Raw genomic sequence first — 20,209 nt, 5'->3', positions numbered from 1 at the left:
AATACTTGTCCAAAGATAAGGAATTACTTTTTGAAAACAGCACAAGATTGAATACAAAGAAATACAATGGAGCAGCAGTTTTTGTTTATTTTTCACACTATGAAAGATAAAGTAATCTACCGATAATATGCTAAAATGGGTTCAATAGATTGCCTCTTGTAGATAAAACATTTCCCCTTATTCCAGTCCATCAGAATTCCCATATGAGGAACTATGCATGGCATTGTACTTGGTTTTTCCCATTCTAAATCATTTTAATCAATTTGAAAACCCTGCATAACCCACTACTCACATAATAACATAATAAAAATACCTATACCTTGGGTCTGCTTATCATTCACTGGATTAGACATGAAAAAAACAGATTTATACTAGCAGAGACCTCTGGGAATTCTCTGAAAATTTGCTGCCCCTGAGAGTTGCAAGGTGCCTCCTATAGAAAGTAATTGTGCTCACTGGGAAGAGAAACTTTGCTTCATATGGCGAAGTTAGCAGGGAGCAGGGGTGCCCTTTAACAATTAAATTAAAACAAAACAAGCACAAAAAAAAATACGCTAAGAACTTTTTTATATAACTATGAATTTATTTGTATCATATGACTTTTAAAGAAAAAAGTTAATAACAGAACATAATCTCGCAAGCCCAGAGACCTTTAGAATATCAGGACCCTTGTATGGGGGCTAGTATTTTGGTATTCTATTTAATCAGAAAACAATTTTCCAGAAGCTTTGCACATCTTTTTTTTTATTTTGTCTTTTTACTAATGTTCATGTTAATAAATACTCCATCTCCTGGTTAAAAAAAAATAAAAAAATAGAAACATAATAACTTTAAAATAAAAAGTAATACAAATAATTGATAATATAGTTAAGGAGCATAGTTTTTAACATTTGTCAAATAAAACCTTTTTAAACTTGAATTAAAATTAACAGGAAGTGCAGAATAGTGTACAACAGAATGCTTTTCATTGGCTGATAAGGACAACTTTCACATAAAATGTTGGCTAAGGAAATTAATTTTTCACAAATCTGAGCACTGTAATACATTTTCAAATATTCTCCTTTAAACGGAAAAAATAACATTTTGAGTATAATGTCTCTTTAAAGGGACAGTAGGTACCTTGAGATTATAATATAAAAGTTTTACGTTTAAGTAAGCTTTGCAATATACTTTCATTATTTATTTTGTTCCTTTGCTACAGGAGAAAAAGTTAATCTGCAGCATTATACTTACCTCTAACACGCTGGAGAGCCGCTCTAATCCCGAATCTTCTTCAAAGAGCTTGGGCCACGCTAAAGGATCTTCTCCTTTAACGTAGGCCGTAGGACCTGCTGCGCTAAGCCTCCTATTAGCACGGCCAGGGCTCTATGAAGAAGGGTCAGGATTAGCACTGCTTTCCAGTGCACCAGATGTAAGTATTTAACACTTTACAGCTAATTTAAAGGACACTAATGAATACTTATGAATGTCATCAGTATTTCTTCGCTTTCTTTAAACTAGTTAGTGCATTGGTTCAGATATTAGTTTCATGAAAGCAAAACGATATCAGTGTTTTTGTTACCAATTGGCATAAGTAATGAAATGAATGCACAATCCTATTATTAACATTTCTAATGATTTCTGAACAAACATAGCAAACCCTATAAACTTACTCATTTATTTTAAAACATACCTATAAATCTCATTCCATATTGTTGTTTTTCAATCTCTTGTGTTCTATATTGATTTCATATTTTCTACTCATACAGGCCCTTTTATTCATATCAAGTCCAGCCTTCTAGGATCAACATCAGATTCGAACTTGAACAAATACAGCACCATTAACAAAATTCCACAACTTACCTTGAACTTTTCAGATGTAAAAAATGAAAAAAAGGCCTCATCCCCTCCTTCTTCTGAGAAAACCATTATTGCACCCAAAGTTAAAGAAAGAACACACAACGTCACAGAAAAAGTTACCCAGGTAAGCCCTATTAATATGTGAACAGTTTGGTAGGAAGTCACCATGCAAACAGTTGTTCTAGTTTATTAATTATCAGAAGTATCACAAAATCTTACAAAACAGCACTTGACCTTGCTCTTAGAAACTATACTCAATTGGGGTTTATTGCTTATGTTATGCTTGAGAAATAGCCTAGCAAATTGGCAGACAGATACATTTTGCTGTGTATTTTACCCAGGAGATATTTATTGGTAATGCAGTGCCAAACAGAAGGCTATATGGAGATAATAAAATGATGTGCTTTGATGCCAAACTTGCTTGTGAAATGTGCACTAAAATAGTTGGAAGTTGTTTATTTGCAGTTAGAAGGTTTTAATAGATCCTGATGGTACAATCTCGTTGTTTACCATCTTTATGAATGAAAACAAATTTTGCTACTGAAAGTGTTAGCTATTGCTGTATTTATCATTGAGCAAAGAAGACACCTGGCTGATTGATCAAGTAAAGTATTGGGTTGAAATCTGTTCCATATGGTCTTAATACGTATATATGTTGACTTGTTATTGCTGCCTTTTGTGCTATGCTAAAAAAATGTATTACGTTATTACAAATTGACAAAAAAGAAAATAAATAAAGTTCTGCCTTAAACCATATACTACCGTAGATTTCAGAGAAAAACTTGACCAAAATACTGGAAAATCTTTAGCATTTTTGCCATCCATTTAAACAGAAATTCAGCCTTGTTTTGTATTTACCTATCAAAACTATAAGGTTTTTTTTTTATTTGGTATATTTCATGCCACCATTTTGCCACTAAATGCGAAAATATAAAAAAAAAGTTAACTTTTTTGGGTTTCTCACTAAAATTATTTACATACCGCTTGTGCAATCATGACACAAATGATTGTAAGAGCTTGTTGCACACACCACGTCTCCAGGCAGAGGCCAGTCCCATAATACGGAACTGTAAGGAGATACAACTCAATTTAAGTAAGAGGTAAAAATGAGACCTGGAGTGTCAGTGCTGTGATGGATCAAAACCGCTAACATATCTAGACACACAAAGTGACTGAACCTCGACCAAGTGAAAAAGTAAAATCCAAAACTTAAATGAAATGCATTTAAAAAGGTCAATACATAAGCATGAACAGGTCTTCAACAAACACAAGCGTTGAGTGTGTTTCACAACCCCTTGTAGCGCTTACTCAAAGAATGTGTCTTTGAGTAAGCACCATTAGGGGGCGCAAAATGCGTTAGATGCTTGTGTTTGTGGAAGACCTGTCCTTGCTTATGTATGTACTTTTTTTTCTGAAATAATTTTTATTGCATTTCTTGCATTTTGACATATAAACAAAAAGAATAGTGTGTTCACCGGTATCCAACATAGAGAATAAAGCTTTACAAATTGCCAAATATATAATCTATATGATCACTCAAGGGTACATTCTCTCTTGATTTCTGCATAGTCCCGTTAAAGTAGATATCTATCTTTTTTACATTTAATAAAGAAGAAGAACAAACAGTCAGCGTGGGATCAATCATTTTGGATACTTAAATACAACCCTCTAAAGGTTTCTCAGAGAAAAGGGGATTACCTCCAACCACTAGTGTTTTTATGGGATAGGGTTTGAGGTCGGTTGCTAAGATTGTTCTTCTTGTGTTACTGTTTGCAGCTTCAGAGTACATTATCCAGGGTTCCCAAATCTGTAAAAAGCTGTCTTTCTGGTCTAGTAGGTCTGCCAATAGGCTAGATAGTTGGAATATGTGTTCAATCTTACGTATGATGAGTGTGAAGGTTGGAATTTGATGCTTCCAGTACCGAGCAATACTTACACCTAGATTACGAGTTTTGCGTTAACAGGGATGCGGTGCTAATGAGCAGTTTATGCTCACCACTCACTTACAGGCAGCGCTGGTATTACGGGTTTTTACAAACCCGGCGTTAACCGCAAAAAAATGACCGAAGAGCAACATTTAGCTCCACATCTCACCTCAATACCAGCGCTGCTTAAAGTAGCAGTGAGCTGGCTAAACGTGCTCGTGCACGATTTCCCCATAGGAATCAATGGGGGAGAGCCGACTGAAAAAAACCTAACACCTGCAAAAAAGCAGCATAAAGCTCCTAATGCAGCCAAATTGATTCCTATGGGGAAATACTTTTTATGTCTACACCTAACATGAACCCCGAGTCTAAACACCCCTAATCTTACTCTTATTAACCCCTAATCTGCCGCCCCCGACATCGCCGAACCCTACATTATATTTATTAACCCCTAATCTGCTGCCCCAATGTTGCCGAACCCTACATTATATTTATTAACCCCTAATCTGCCGCCCCCAATGTCGCCACAACCTAATTACATTTAGTAACCCTTAATCTGCCACCCACATTGTCGTCGCCACTATAATAAACATATTAACCCCTAAACCTAAGTCTAACCCTAACCCCCACAACTGAAATATAATTTTAATAAATCTAAATAAAATTACTATCATTAACTAAATTATTCCTATTTAAAACTAAATACTTACCTATAAAATAAACCCTAAGATAGCTACAATATAACTAATAGTTACATTGTAGCTATCTTATGGTTTATTTTTATTTTACAGGCAACTTTGTATTTATTTTAACCAGGTACAATAGTTATTAAATATTTATTAAAAATTTAATAACTACCTAGTTCAAATAAAGATAAATTTACCTGTAAAAGAAAACGTAACCTATGTTACAATGACTTTTAAATGCGGTACCAGTCTTGACAGGAGAGGCTGTACCGCTCACTTTTTGTCAGACTCGTAATACCGGCGCTATGCAACTCCCATTGAAAATATAGGATACACAATTGACGTAAGTGGATTTGCAGTATTTCCGAGTCTGGCCAAAAACGTGAGCGGTGAGAGACATAGTAATTTAAAACTGGTTGTGGTGCTAGGGGGTTTAGGGTGTAATATTGCCTTAACCTTCGATTTAAGTTGTAGTTAGTGAAACCAGATATTGGTGTCGGAAGGATCTAGCTCTGCATATTGGTTAAAGGATAGGACCAAGTTATTTATTAATATGTTAGCTATTCTGTAAAGGCCTCTGGTAGCCCACTTATTTACAACTAGAGTTGGAAGGGTAGCTGCCAAGGAATCTAAGGGAGTTACTCTAGAGTTTTGCAAGATCAAAGGATATGTGGAAGTTAATCTGTCCCAGCGATATACTGTGTGCTATGGCGACAAACTGCTGCCATTGAGGTGGTCTCGCGGATCTACCAGCCCACAAAATGTTATATATAGGATTTATCTGTGTTAAGTCAGATTCTATTTGTACCCATCTAATTCTGTCGTGTATATTATGCCATAAAGATGTTTGTGCCATTCTGGCTACAAAATAGTAGGAAGTTAAGTGTGGAACTCCCAGTCCCCCGCCATTTCTATGTTTTTTAGAGTAGATCTATTAATCCTGGGTTTTTTCCCTCCCCAAATGAAGTTGTTGATTTCTTTTTGTATTTGGTGCAGCTCGGCCACCGGGACCGACACTGGTAATGACCGGAAGAGATAGAGCAACTTGGGTAGTATGGTCATTTTAGCAACCACTATCCTGCCATGGAAGGAAATATTCTCCCTGGTCCAGTATTTAAGAAGTTTTTAATTTTCAGGAACATTGGTTTATAGTTAAGTGAGAATAGGGAATTAAAGGGAAATAAAACCCACATTTTTTCTTTCATGATTCAGATACAACATAACATTTTAAACAACTTTATAATTTACTTCTATTATCAAATTTTCTTTGTTTTCTTGTTATCCTTTGTTGAAAAGCAGAAATGTAAGCTCAAGAGTGTGCACATGTCTGCAGCACTATATGGCAGCAGTTTTGCAACAATGTTATACATTAGCAGGAACGCTAGATGCAAGCACCATTTCCTGTCATGCAGTTTCTCAAGCATGTGCATGCTACCTATCTCTTCAACAAAGAATGAGAATGAAATAAATTTGATAATAGTAGTAAATTGGAATTTTTTTAAAAATGTTATTCTCTATCTGAATCATGAAAGATTTTTTTTTGGTTTAATGTCCCTTTAATGTTATTTGTAAGGTTAATCCCCAAATGTTGAGACCCTTGTATTCCCAAGAGAATTTAAAATTGATCTTGAGGAGTTTTTTCGTGTCTGCGGGTAAGTCGATTCTCAGACCCTCACATTTGTCATCATTTAGTTTATATCCTGATAATCCATTAAATTTTTGCAAGTCCAGTATGACCCAGCACCAAGATAACCCCTATTTAAGGGTTGCAGATATGCAGGTGTGCAGGCTATTCAAGACCGGCACCACGGTCCCAAATATACAATAATTCCAAAAGTAGAATAGCAGCACCACCAATTAGTAGTATAAAATATTCATTTATTTAAGCCATCATAATAAAAAGACAACGTTTCAGATTCACATCCTTAGTCATGTCTAATGTATATAAAATTAAAATCAGCCTTAAATAGACTTCAAGGCCACACCCCCCCACACACCTATACCTGGCTTAACCCCTTCATTTCCAGGATCACATTTTATTATTCATAGTTAATTTGTAAATCCCCCTATGGCAACATTCAGGATCCCAATTGTCTCCAGCACTGTAAACAAGTAGGTCCAGTTAACCCTATTGAATGCCTTCTCCTCATCCAATGAGAGGAGCAGAGAAGGCACTCTTTTTTGTCGACAAAGTTGATTAGGTCTATGGGTCTGCGTATATTGTCTGGAGCCTCCCTATTAGGGATGAAGCCCACTTGATCTGGGTGCACTAAGGTTGCCATAAAGGGGTTTAATCTAACTGCTAGGATCTTTGTAAATAGCTTAATGTCCTGGTTGATAAGTGATATCGGCCTATAGTTTTGGCAGTGTTGCTTGTTCTTCCCAGGTTTGGGTATTACTGATATTCTGGCTAGTAGTAACTCAGGGGGAATTGTATTTCCCTCTAAGATGTGGTTAAAAATTGTCACTAGTTGAGGGGCTATGATGTCTTTTAGTGTTTTGTAACAGATTCCTAGAAAGCTGTCTGGGCCAGGGACTTTAGCTACTTTAGTATTTTTGATTGTTGTTAATATTTCTTGCAGTGTTATGGGTTGGTTGAGTTTTTCCATAGCTTTCTTATCTAGTGTGGTTAGGTCACAGTTTGTTAGAAAGTTACGTATTTCCGTCAGATGTTCTGTGTTTTTTCTCGTGTTTGGCAGGTGGTAAAGTTTTTTTATAAAATTTTGGCAAATATATTAGCTATTTCCTGAGGGTTATTAGTTATTCTCCCTTCGGGTGTTTGTATTTGGGGTATAGAGGTGGTTCTGGTTATGTTTTTTAATTTATTGGCTAACATTATATCAGGTTTATTCGCATAAATAAAGTAGTGTGCATCCAATATCCTAAGTGACCTATAAACCTCCTGTTGAGAAGTTCTTCTATTTCAGTCTTTTTATATTTTATCCGATTGAGTAGGTGGAAAGATTTTCCAGTTCTAATTTTAGTTTATTCAATTTAAGGTGTCTGTTGTTTCTTTTGCTTACTAGTCTCTCTTATTAAGAGTCCATTGAGAAAAGCCTTCAGTGCTCCCTACTTATAGAGTGGGCTAGAAGTTGTGTTCTCATTTTCTCTAGTGAAATGTTGAAGATTGTCTTTTAAGGACTTTAGGAATAAAGGATCTCTCAGGAGAGTTGGGTTTAGTGTCCAAGATTTTTGTCTGTTGGGATTAAGTATACCTGTGAGGGTAGTGGTAACTATTGTGTGGTGAGACCATGTGATATCTAGAATTTGTGCTTTTGAAAAGGAGTGGCTGCATTATTTGGCTGATAAAAATATAATCTAAGTGGGAAAAAGAGCCATGTGATGGGGAATAGAATGTATAATCTTTCTCACCCCTGTGCAGTGACCGCCAGCAATCAATCGGTTATGGTCTATTAAAGGGACAGTCTAGGCCAAAATAAACTTTGATGATTCAGATAGGGCATGTAATTTTATACAATTTTCCAATTTACTTTTATCACCAATTTTACTTTGTTCTTTTGGTATTCTTAGTTGAAAGCTTAACCTAGGAGGTTCATATGCTAATTTCTTAGACCTTGAAGGCCACCTCTTTTCAGAATGCATTTTAACAGTTTTTCACCACTAGAGGGTGTTAGTTCATGTGTTTCATATAGATAACACTGTGCTCGTGCACGTGAAGTTATCTGGGAGCAGAAACTGATTGGCTAAACTGCAAGTCTGTCAAAAGAACTGAAATAAAGGGGCAGTTTGCAGAAGCTTAGATACAAGATAATCACAAAGGTTAAAAGTATATTAATATAACTGTGTTGGTTATGCAAAACTGGGGAATGGGTAATAAAGGGATTATATATCTTTTAAAACAATAAAAATTCTGGTGTAGACTGTCCCTTTAAGAAGTCAAGCAAAATTTTCCTTGACGGCTCCCCTTTAGGTCTACTTGCTCCACTAGATCTGTCCCAACTGCTATCAAGTTAATGTACCCTCCCAATATTAATCAATATCTCTTCCAATGTGTGATTAATTTGCTAATCTTAGCTAAGAATGTGTGTTGTGCTTCATTGGGTGCATAGACATTCCCTATGATAACTGGTGTGCCATGAATTTTTCCTCTAAGAATAATATAACGACCCTGACTGTTGATGCAAGTTTCATCCTCTTGGAAATTAAGTCAAGTGTGTATCAATATAGAGACCCCACAATGTTTGTTGGTGCTGGTGGTGTGATATTGGGTGGGATAGGCTTTGTCCCAGTATTTGGGTGTGGTATTTTTAGTGAAATGTGTCTCTTGTAAAAGGACTACATGGGCTCTTAATCTGTTATATTCATTTAATGCTTTTCTCTTGTTAAGTGTATCCAGTCCACGGATCATCCATTACTTGTGGGATATTCTCCTTCCCAACAGGAAGTTGCAAGAGGATCACCCACAGCAGAGCTGCTATATAGCTCCTCCCCTCACTGCCATACCCAGTCATTCTCTTGCAACTCTCAACAAAGATGGACATAGTAAGAGGAGAGTGGTGTATTATAGTTAGTTTTTTAACTTCAATCAAAAGTTTGTTATTTTTAAATGGTACCGGAGTGTACTGTTTCATCTCAGGCAGCATTAGAAGAAGAATCTGCCTGTGATTTCTATGATCTTCTAAGATCCACTGCCGTTCTCACATATTCTGAGGAGTGAGGTAACTTCAGAGGGGGAATGGCGTGCAGGTTTTCCTGCAATAATGTATGTGCAGTTAACATATTTCTAGGGATGGAATTTGCTAGAAAAATGCTGCTGATACCGGATTAATGTAAGTTAAGCCTTAAATGCAGTGATAGCGACTGGTATCAGGCTTATTAACAGAGATACATACTCTTATAAAAGTGTAATATAAAACATTTGCTGGCATGTTAATCATTTTTATATATGTTTGGTGACAAAACTTATTGGGGCCTAGTTTTTTTCCACATGGCTGGCTTGATTTTTGCCTAGTAACAGGCTTTCCACTGTTGCAATATGAGTGGGAAGGGCCTATTTTAGTGCTTTTCTGTGCAGATAAAAATACTGACAGAGACATTCAGCTTCCCTCTGCATGATACAGGACATCTCTGAAGGGCTCAAAAGGCTTCAAAGTCGTGTTTGAGGAGGGTAACAATCACAGTAGACTGTGGCAGTTGTTGTGACTGTGTTTAAAAAACGTTTTTGTCATTTATTATTCTGTTTTTGTTATTAAGGGGTTAATCATCCATTTGCAAGTGGGTGCAATGCTCTGCTGACTTGTTACATACACTGTAAAAATTTTGTTAGTGTAACTGCCTTTTTTCACTGTTATTTCAAATTTTGTCAAAATTTGTTTCTTAAAGGCACAGTAACGTTTTTAATATTGCTTGTTAACTTGCTTTAAAGTGTTTTCCAAGCTTGCTAGTCTCATCGCTAGTCTGTACAAACAAGTCTGAAACAGAGGATACTTGTTCATTATGTTTAAAAGCCATGGTGGAGCCCCATAGGAGAATGTGTACTAAATGTATTGATTTCACCTTAAACAGTAAAGATCAGTCTTTATCTATAAAAGAATTGTCACCAGAGGGGTCTGTCGAGGGGGAAGTTATGCCGACTAACTCTCCCCACGTGTCGGGCCCTTCGCCTCCCGCTCAAGGGACGCACGCTAATATGGCGCCAAGTACATCAGGGACGCCCATAGCGATTACTTTGCAGGACATGGCTGCAATCATGAATAATACCCTGTCAGAGGTATTATCCAGATTGCCTGAATTGAGAGGCAAGCACGATAGCTCTGGGGTTAGATGAGATACAGAGCGCGTAGATGCTGTAAGAGCCATGTCTGATACTGCGTCACAATATGCAGAACCTGAGGACGGAGAGCTTCAGTCTGTGGGTGATGTCTCTGAATCGGGGAGACCTGATTCAGAGATTTCTAATTTTAAATTTAAGCTTGAGAACCTCCGTGTATTGCTTTGGGAGGTATTAGCTGCTCTGAATGACTGTGACACAATTGCAGTGCCAGAGAAATTGTGTAGGCTGGATAAATACTATGCAGTGCCGGTGAGTACTGATGTTTTTCCAATAATTAAAAGGCTTACAGAAATTATTAGTAAGGAGTGGGATAGGCCCGGTGTGCCCTTTTCCCCACCTCCTATATTTAGAAAAATGTTTCCAATAGATGCCACTACACGGGACTTATGGCAGACTGTCCCTAAGGTGGAGGGAGCAGTTTCTACTTTAGCAAAGTGTACCACTATCCCGGTTGAGGACAGTTGTGCTTTTTCAGATCCAATGGATAAAAAATTAGAGGGTTACCTTAAGAAAATGTTTATTCAACAAGGTTTTATTTTACAGCCCCTTGCATGCATTGCGCCTGTCACTGCTGCGGCGGCATTCTGGTTTGAGGCCCTGGGAGAGGCCATCCATACAGCTCCATTGACTGAATTTGTTGACAAGCTTAGAACTCTTAAGCTAGCTAACTCATTTGTTTCTGATGCCATTGTTCATTTGACTAAACTAACGGCTAAGAATTCCGGATTCGCCATCCAGGCGCGTAGGGCGCTATAGCTCAAATCCTGGTCAGCTGATGTGACTTCAAAGTCTAAATTACTCAACATTCCTTTCAAGGGGCAGACCTTATTCGGGCCTGGTTTGAAAGAAATTATTGCTGACATTACTGGAGGTAAGGGTCATACCCTTCCTCAGGACAGGGCCAAATCAAAGGCCAAACAGTCTAATTTTCGTGCCTTTCGAAATTTCAAGGCAGGTGCCGCATCAACTTCCTCTGCTTCAAAACAAGAGGGAACTTTTGCTCAATCCAAGCAGGCCTGGAAACCTAACCAGTCCTGGAACAAGGGCAAGCAGGCCAGAAAGCCTGCTGCTGCCTCTAAGACAGCATAAAGGAGCGGCCCCCTATCTGACAATGGATCTAGTAGGGGGCAGACTCTCTCTCTTCGCACAGGCGTGGGCAAGAGATGTTCAGGATCCCTGGGCGTTGGAGATCATATCTCAGGGATATCTTCTGGACTTCAAAGCTTCTCCTCCACAAGGGAGATTTCACCTTTCAAGATTATCTGCAAACCAGATAAAGAAAGAGGCATTCCTACGCTGCGTACAAGATCTCCTTGTAATGGGAGTGATCCATCCAGTTCCGCGGACGGAACAAGGACAGGGGTTTTATTCAAATCTGTTTGTGGTTCCCAAAAAAGAGGAAACGTTCAGACCAATTTTGGATTTAAAGATCCTAAACAAATTCCTCAGAGTTCCGTCATTCAAGATGGAAACTATTCGAACCATTTTACCCATGATCCAAGAGGGTCAGTACATGACCACAGTGGACTTAAAGGATGCCTACCTTCACATTCCGATTCACAAGAATCATCATCAGTTCCTGAGGTTTGCCTTTCTAGACAGGCATTACCAATTTGTAGCTCTTCCATTCGGGTTGGCTACAGCCCCAAGAATTTTTACAAAGGTTCTGGGCTCACTTCTGGCGGTCCTAAGACCGCGAGGCATAGCGGTGGCTCCTTACCTGGACGATATCCTGATACAGGCGTCAAGCTTTCAAATTGCCAAATCTCATACAGAGATAGTTCTGGCATTCCTGAGGTCGCATGGGTGGAAAGTGAACGAAGAAAAGAGTTCTCTATCTCCTCTCACGAGGGTTTCCTTCCTAGGGACTCTAATAGATTCTGTAGAAATGAAAATTTACCTGATGGAGTCCAGGTTATCAAAACTTCTAAATGCTTGCCGTGTTCTTCCATGCTCAGTGCATGGAAGTTATCGGCTTAATGGTAGCGGCGATGGACATAGTGCCATTCGCGCGTCTGCATCTCAGACCGCTGCAATTATGCATGCTCTTTCAGTGGAATGGGGATTACACAGATTTGTCCCCTCTACTAAATCTGGATCAGGAAACCAGAGATTCTCTTCTCTGGTGATTATCTCGGGCCCATCTGTCCAAGGGTATGGCCTTTCACAGACCAGATTGGACAATTGTAACAACAGATGCCAGCCTTCTAGGTTGGGGTGCAGTCTGGAACTCCCTGAAGGCTCAGGGTTCATGGACTCAGGAGGAGAAACTCCTCCCAATAAATATTCTGGAGTTAAGAGCAATATTCAATGCTCTTCTGGGTTGGCCTCAGCTAGCAACACTGAGGTTCATCAGATTTCAGTCGGACATCACGACTGTGGCTTACATCAACCATCAAGGGGGAACCAGGAGTTCCCTAGTGATGTCAGAAGTCTCCAAGATAATTCGCTGGGCAGAGACTCACTCTTGCCACCTGTCAGCGATCCATATCCCAGGTGTAGAGAACTGGGAGGCGGATTTTCTAAGTCGTCAGACTTTTCATCCGGGGGAATGGGAACTCCATACGGAGGTGTTTGCTCAATTGGTTCTCCGTTGGGGCAAACCAGACTTGGATCTCATGGCATCTCGCCAGAAAGCCAAGCTTCCTTGTTACGGATCCAGGTCCAGGGACCCAGAAGCGGCACTGATAGATGCTCTAGCAGCGCCTTGGTTCTTCAACCTGGCTTATGTGTTTCCACCGTTTCCTCTGCTCCCTCGTCTGATTGCCAAAATCAAACAGGAAAGAGCATCGGTGATATTGATAGCGCCTGCGTGGCCACGCAGGACCTGGTATGCAGACCTAGTGGACATGTCATCCTTTCCACCATGGACTCTGCCTCTGAGACAAGACCTTCTAATACAAGGTCCTTTCAATCATCCGAATCTACTTTCTCTGAGACTGACTGCATGGAGATTGAACGCTTGATCCTATCAAAGCGTGGCTTCTCAGAGTCAGTAATTGATACCTTAATACAGGCACGAAAGCCTGTCACCAGGAAAATTTACCACAAGATATGGCGTAAATATCTTCATTGGTGTGAATCCAAGAATTACTCATGGAGTAGGGTTAGGATTCCTAGGATATTGTCCTTCCTCCAAGAGGGTTTGGACAAAGGATTATCCGCTAGTTCTTTAAAGGGACAGATTTCTGCTCTGTCTATTCTTTTACACAAGCGTCTGGCAGAAGTTCCAGACGTTCAGGCATTTTGTCAAGCTTTAGTTAGAATTAAGCCTGTGTTTAAACCTGTTGCTCCTCCATGGAGCCTAAACTTGGTTCTTAAAGTTCTTCAAGGGGTTCCGTTTGAACCCCTTCATTCTATTGATATCAAACTTCTTTCATGGAAAGTTCTTTTTCTGATGGCTATTTCCTCGGCTCAAAGAGTCTCGGAGTTATCTGCCTTACATTGTGATTCTCCTTATCTGATCTTTCATTCAGATAAAGTTGTTCTGCGTACAAAACCTGGGTTTTTACCTAAGGTGGTTTCTAACAAGAATATCAATCAAGAGATTGTTGTTCCATCATTATGTCCTAATCCTTCTTCAAAGAAGGAACGTCTTTTGCATAATCTAGACGTAGTCCGTGCCTTGAAGTTTTACTTACAGGCTACTAAAGATTTTCGCCAAACATCTAACCTGTTTGTTGTTTACTCTGGACAGAGGAGAGGTCAGAAGGCCTCGGCAACCTCTCTTTCTTTTTGGCTTCGGAGTATAATCCGTTTAGCCTATGAGACTGCTGGACAGCAGCCTCCTGAAAGGATTACAGCTCATTCTACTAGAGCTGTGGCTTCCACCTGGGCCTTTAAAAATGAGGCCTCTGTTGAACAAATTTGCAAGGCTGCAACTTGGTCTTCCCTTCATACTTTTTCCAAATTTTCCAAATTTGATACTTTTGCTTCTTCGGAGGCTGTTTTTGGGAGAAAGGTTCTACAGGCAGTAGTTCCTTCCGTTTAAGTTCCTGCCTTGTCCCTCCCATCATCAGTGTACTTTAGCTTTGGTATTGGTATCCCACAAGTAATGGATGATCCGTGGACTGGATACACTTAACAAGAGAAAACATAATTTATGCTTACCTGATAAATTTATTTCTCTTGTAGTGTATCCAGTCCACGGCCCACCCTGTCCTTTTCAGGCAGGTCTAAATTTTAATTAAACTACAGTCACCACTGCACCCTATGGTTTCTCCTTTCTCGGCTTGTTTCGGTCGAATGACTGGATATGGCAGTGAGGGGAGGAGCTATATAGCAGCTCTGCTGTGGGTGATCCTCTTGCAACTTCCTGTTGGGAAGGAGAATATCCCACAAGTAATGGATGATCTGTGGACTGGATACACTTCAAGAGAAATAAATTTATCAGGTAAGCATAAATTATGTTTTTTCTTTTTTATGTTGGAATGTAATCCCTGTACATTATGAGTTATGATTTGAAGGGCCATGGTGTGATTCTAAGTGATTCCACTAATAGTGTCTGATGGGGGGAAAGGGTCTGACTCACTAACCTTTCATCGACTGAGCCCCCTCAGGTTTGCAAATGAATCCTCTTTACCTTAACAATTCTGAAAGATGTAGATTAATTGACAAAACTAGTCATTTAGGTATACCTGCGCAATCAAAATTAAAAAAAATATTAAGTAACCATAAACATTGTGGTGTGAACTGAGAATACAAAACAAGCATTTGTTATGACATTTTAGGCTTTCTATCCAACAACCTTAATAAACATTTTCAGGTCTAATAGAATACCAAGGGGACATATAAAAGAGGAAAAGGGAGGGTTTGTAGGAAGGGAGAGGGAGGCATATGTAGGGGTTATGGGAGTAAGGAGGGATGAGGGTGGGGGCTGAGAGAAGGGTAGGGATCAGGGGGGGCTTAATCTGAGTATGTTTTGTGTAAAGAGATGAAAATGGTAAACTGCCTTCGCTTCTCTATATATGAGCAGATGTTTAGGTAAGCAGTGTTATGAGGTAGAGATGGAAGGTGCGTTGGGAAATTGAATAGAGAAGGGAAGGTAAATGGAAAGGGAGAGAGGTATGAGTGAAGAAGGAAGGGGAGATTAATTAGTTAGAGGATGGAGGGCAGTAGGAGAGAGGAGATAGGAGTTATGGGTACAATTCCATGATTAGAGATATCGATATATCACATTTTAACATCAACATAGTAGAACAGAAATGTCCTAAAATTTAGGTAATCAGGTGTACTATCCTAATGAGGGTAGTGCAAATTGTAGAGTGGGACCTCGGATATCTTGAAGATTGTCCTTTATTCCCCTAAATAATATTCTTAAACTGAAAAAGTTCCATACAGGTACTCATCTAGTTGAGAGGATTGATCAACTGTAATTGCAGAGCTCTGACAAGTTCTTTTGTGTGAGGTCAACTTCTGAACCTGTGTCCATGTTCTTTCGATTGATCTTCGCGGGTTTCATTGTGGAAGTGGTTCTATTGGAACTGCTGTAATGATTTTGAGTTTGGATAACAAGGAGAGAAAGAAGAGCAACTGTATGTATTATTGTTGTGGTTAAACACCAATTTAAACAGAAAGGCCTATCTGTAGAATTTTTTTTGCTTGTTGTAGGGCAGTGAGAAATGGCTTTAAGTCTCTCCTTTTCTTTAGGTTGATTGGTGAAAGGTCAGTGAAAATATGTATCACAGATCCTTGAAATTTGAGTCTCTTATGTTTGCGAGATTCTTGGACTATCTGTTTCTTGATATGGTAGTAATGCATTTTAACTATGATGTCTCTCGGATTGTTTCCAGAAGGAGGCTTAGTTAATGCTCTGTGGATTCTGTCAAATAACAGTAAGGATATATCCACTGATGGGATCAGTTGTTGAAGAAGTTGAGTGATAGTTGTCTGCAGGTTAGTAAAGGACTCCGGATATTTCTTATTCTCAGATTAGATCTTCTTTAGCAGTTTTCCAGGTCTTCTAATTGGGCCTCCAGGCCATGGATCTGAGATTGTTGCTCCTCTAGAGTGTAAGGTTGGTACAACATCCGGTTTTTCATCAGCCTTTTCTTCCAGATCTGCTGTTCTACCACCAATCTCTTGGATATCCTGTTTTAATTCTTGTAATGCTGAGCAGAATTCTTCCTGGAACAAGGATTTTATTTAAGCAAGTAGTGCTTGGTTTGTATTGTCATTGTTTGACATTTATAGTGTCTCTGAGACGTATTCTCTGGTACTTTCTTGTTGGGATTGCGGGAGAGAGGCCTCTCCCTTTTGCTTTTTCATTTGCGATTTAGATAAACAATCCCTCATAGTTTGATTGCGGGCTTTCATGGTGAGGAAAGTTGTATTCCGTTCCGGCTAAGAAAAACTATAGTATGTGTTTTATTGAGATATTCTGGAAAAGCTGGGTTCCCCCCTTGGTCTGCTGTGTCACTGTTGGTTGTTGGCTTCTGAAATATTTTATGGTTTCATGTTCATGGTGAGAAAAAATAGATTCTGATAGTTCTCAGAACTCTTTGATGCCCCCTGGAATAATTTATTTCTTGGCTTCTCAACTCCCAGCTGATCGTGTCCAGATGAAATTAAAGGAGAAAGAAATAGGTTGGATTTTACTCGCCAGACGGCCTCAGTAGTGAATTTGAGTCAAGGGTCTAGACCATTTTTATGTTTTTCTTAGGAGTTGTATCTAAGGGTCTTGTTCCCTTGGTGGTGATTATTGCTAGGAAGCCCCAACAATACGCTACTCCCCAGGGAGTTTGCCCTCACAGGGCAATCACATTTAAAAGGGGCTTGGGATATTACCTGCTGGCACGTCGGTCAGCAGGAAAGGAGGGGGGGAGAGTGTATTGTTTATTATTACGGTGATTAGAATAGCAGACATATAGGCCCATAAGCAAGTTAAATTAAATGATTTTAATGTTCTTTGTGTAGCTAATTGATCTCTGGGGAATAACATAAATTACGCAGGTGAGCAATGTAGGATCCCAGTAATCACATTGCAGTTAGTAGGAAGTTGAGTAAAGTTTAAGGACACTATAGCTGCCACCTGTGATCTCTCACTAAATTATGCAGCAGTGTTGTAAACTTAGTAACCACTTAAGTATTTACCAAGGTAAAAGGATAACTACGGTACATAATAATATACACAGTTTGCAGCGAGTGAGTACTAGAACAAGATATTAGATATCAACAGACGGAAAGGAATCAGGTACACAGATTGCTGTCAGATGTTACTTGCCCCTCAGTTGATGGTTCCTCAGGCGCTTTATAAGTAAGGTGCAGGAGAAGAAAAGTCTAATAGAAGGCTAGATGGCAGCCTTTCAAATGTGATTAGGTAGAGTAAGGCCCATGAAAGTTCTTTTGGGCTTCTAGGTACTTCACCCTGTTATTTTGCAGGGCCACCTGTTATAAATTAAGGCCTATGTGGTCTCCGGAGTGGGTAAAGGCACAGGCCTTTTGTGTGAAGGGGCGCAGTGTATTGTGCACTTACTCAGGATTTCAAGATGGCGATTTGTGCCAGTGGTAACAAGGCCTTGCTCTCAGCTGCTGATAATTTCTGGGTCCCCAATCATGGAATGCTGTCAGGTTTCTGAGAGTTCCTGGCCGATTCAGCTCCGGATTCGTGGAGGGTTATGGTGACTGATGTTGGAGCGATTATGTCACCTCTCTGGGGGCTCAATCTGCTCAAGCGTCGAAACTCCTCCCGCCTCTCCAGTCCCTGGTCTCTGGCTTCAGTTAGGATGGTAGGTGGTTAGTAGAAGGGAGGAGTGTTCCGCTCCTCAGTCCGCAAGAGTGTAATGATGCGGTACTACTCCAGCCTCACTGAAGTTAGCTGGATACATTTCTGTGTCGTTAGGGTTTGGAAAAGTAATGGACCCCCTAGGCACCAAAAACTGGGTAGATTTTAAACCATATATTGGTGAAAAAGGTTTGAAACAATAACGTTGATAGCGGAGCTACAGACACACACGTATGCTCTCTTTGCTAGCTAGCTCCACCCCACCCCCCCACCCCCATGTATGCACTTTTTAAATGCATTTCACTAAAGTTTTGGATTTTACTTTTTCGCTTGCTCGAGTATCAGTTACTTTGTGTGCCTAGATTGTAAGAGCTTCTCTGGGATCACCTTTGTTCAGAAATAGTAGACATGCATGACTTTGCCATTGTTTTTTGGTAATAAGAAGGCTGCTAATTGCAACTCCACACCTATACAATTCCCAGCAGTGAAGGGGTTAATTAGTTAGCTGGTAAGGGAAATAGTATTGTAATGTAGGGATCACCTAAAGAGCTCTCCCCCCAGCCAGCCACCCACTCTCACTCATCCACACCATCTTATGTACTGGAAGACAGTCTGCCAGTATGCAGTTTAGGGATTCTTTTTTTTTTTTTTATTTATTGTTTTTATTTATTTTCTGCAGTGTTGTGACCCCTCCTCAACCCTTGGACCTCCCTGATCCCTCCCAAACAGCTCATTAATTATCATCTCTCTCACTAGTGGTGACCGTCTGCCAGTACCTAATTTATATGTATTTTTATTTAAAAAATTACTTTATTTATTTTTAAAAAAATCTCCAGTGTAGTAGTCACCCCACCTCCCCGCAATTCTTATAATCGGTGCCCCACCCCCATTTCAGCCCTAGTGTAGCTTTTCCCATCCTTCACTCTTCCTTTCAAAATATATTTCTGCAGTGTAGGGCCCCTCCCACTTCCTCCCCACCTCCCTCTTTGCACTGGACTGCACTCCTGCCTCTCCCACCTTTCCTCCCACACATCCTGCTGGCACCAACAGAGATTGCTACAGACAATGACACAGACCATGTCAATGTCTGTAAAGCTCTGTCAATTTGCCTTCATATGGTAACAAAGCACCGATCGTGCTCCGTTACCATATAAAGGCAGATACTGGAAGCCCAGGAACAGCAGCTCTCAGGTGTTACTTGACAGCCGAGACTGCTTGGGCTTCCAGAAATATGGACGTAAATCTACATTATGCGGTATGATGGGCTATGTACTGCATGATGTAGTTCTACATCCATTTGTACCCAGGGGTAAAAGGGACATAAAACCAATTTTTTTTTTATTCAGATAGAGCATACAAATGTTAACTTCTATTATTAAATTATGTTCTTTGTCTTGATATCCTTTGCTAACGGGATATGAAACAGTTTGTATAATTGTTATAAAAAGAAACCCATTAAGCAGTAGTTTATACTTAAAAGAAAATAAATAATTGCAATACATATTATTCATCATTTTAATGGATTTTACCTTTGATTTATTTTTGTTTAAACTTCATTTGTGCAGTATCCATTACTTCCTGCCATAGCCCTAAAATGAAGGCTGTGGTATCTATAGGTAGGTTTATCTATCCTGATGTCATAAAACTTCTAGCGTAACATGAGCTTGTTTATTATAAAGAGAATAGACAAGATAAATAGGGAGTCATGCTGAGAAGAGGCAGAATGCAACCCAAGTGTTCATTTTGCAAGAAAACAATTAAGTTTTTTGCTGTTTTTTGCACAATCTATTTCTTTTTATGTTTACTTTAATTTAACATATTTGTTTTTACCAAAGGAGCACTGTTTAAATACCTTTAAAGAAGAAGCAATACACTACTGGGTGCATGAGTCCCCTTGGTTAGTGCCAGTCTTCAGGCTCACAGTAAACAAAAATTATGAAGCAGCAGTCTAAAGACCTCTTGTCCAGAAAGCTCTAGCAGTACCCTGGTCGTTCAACCTGGCTTATGTGTTTCCACCATTTCCTCTCCTTACTCGTTTGATTGCCAGAAGCAAACAGGAGAGAGCTTCGGTGATTTTGATAGCACCTGCGTGGCCACGCAGGACTTGGTATGCAGACCTAGTGGACATGTCATCTCTTCCACCATTGACTCTGCCACTGAGACAGGACCTTCTGATTCAAGGTCCATTCCAGCATCCAAATCTAGTTTCTCTGCGGCTTACTGCTTGGAGATTGAACACTTG

General features: G+C 39.5%; 1 protein-coding gene across 1 annotated transcript in view; it reads left to right on the top strand.

The window, feature by feature from the left end:
• The window catches only part of KCNH7 (potassium voltage-gated channel subfamily H member 7), a 1,107,705-nt gene that overhangs the window by 675,243 nt on the left and 412,253 nt on the right, over nt 1–20,209 (top strand). The window contains exon 6 of the mRNA XM_053698381.1: nt 1,749–1,963. Coding sequence (XP_053554356.1) covers nt 1,749–1,963 — 215 coding nt within the window. The remainder of the gene's footprint in view (nt 1–1,748; nt 1,964–20,209) is intronic.

Source organism: Bombina bombina, chromosome 1 (assembly GCF_027579735.1).
Source record: "Bombina bombina isolate aBomBom1 chromosome 1, aBomBom1.pri, whole genome shotgun sequence".
Lineage (NCBI taxonomy): Eukaryota > Metazoa > Chordata > Amphibia > Anura > Bombinatoridae > Bombina > Bombina bombina.
This window is presented reverse-complemented; position numbering and strand designations above follow the sequence as displayed.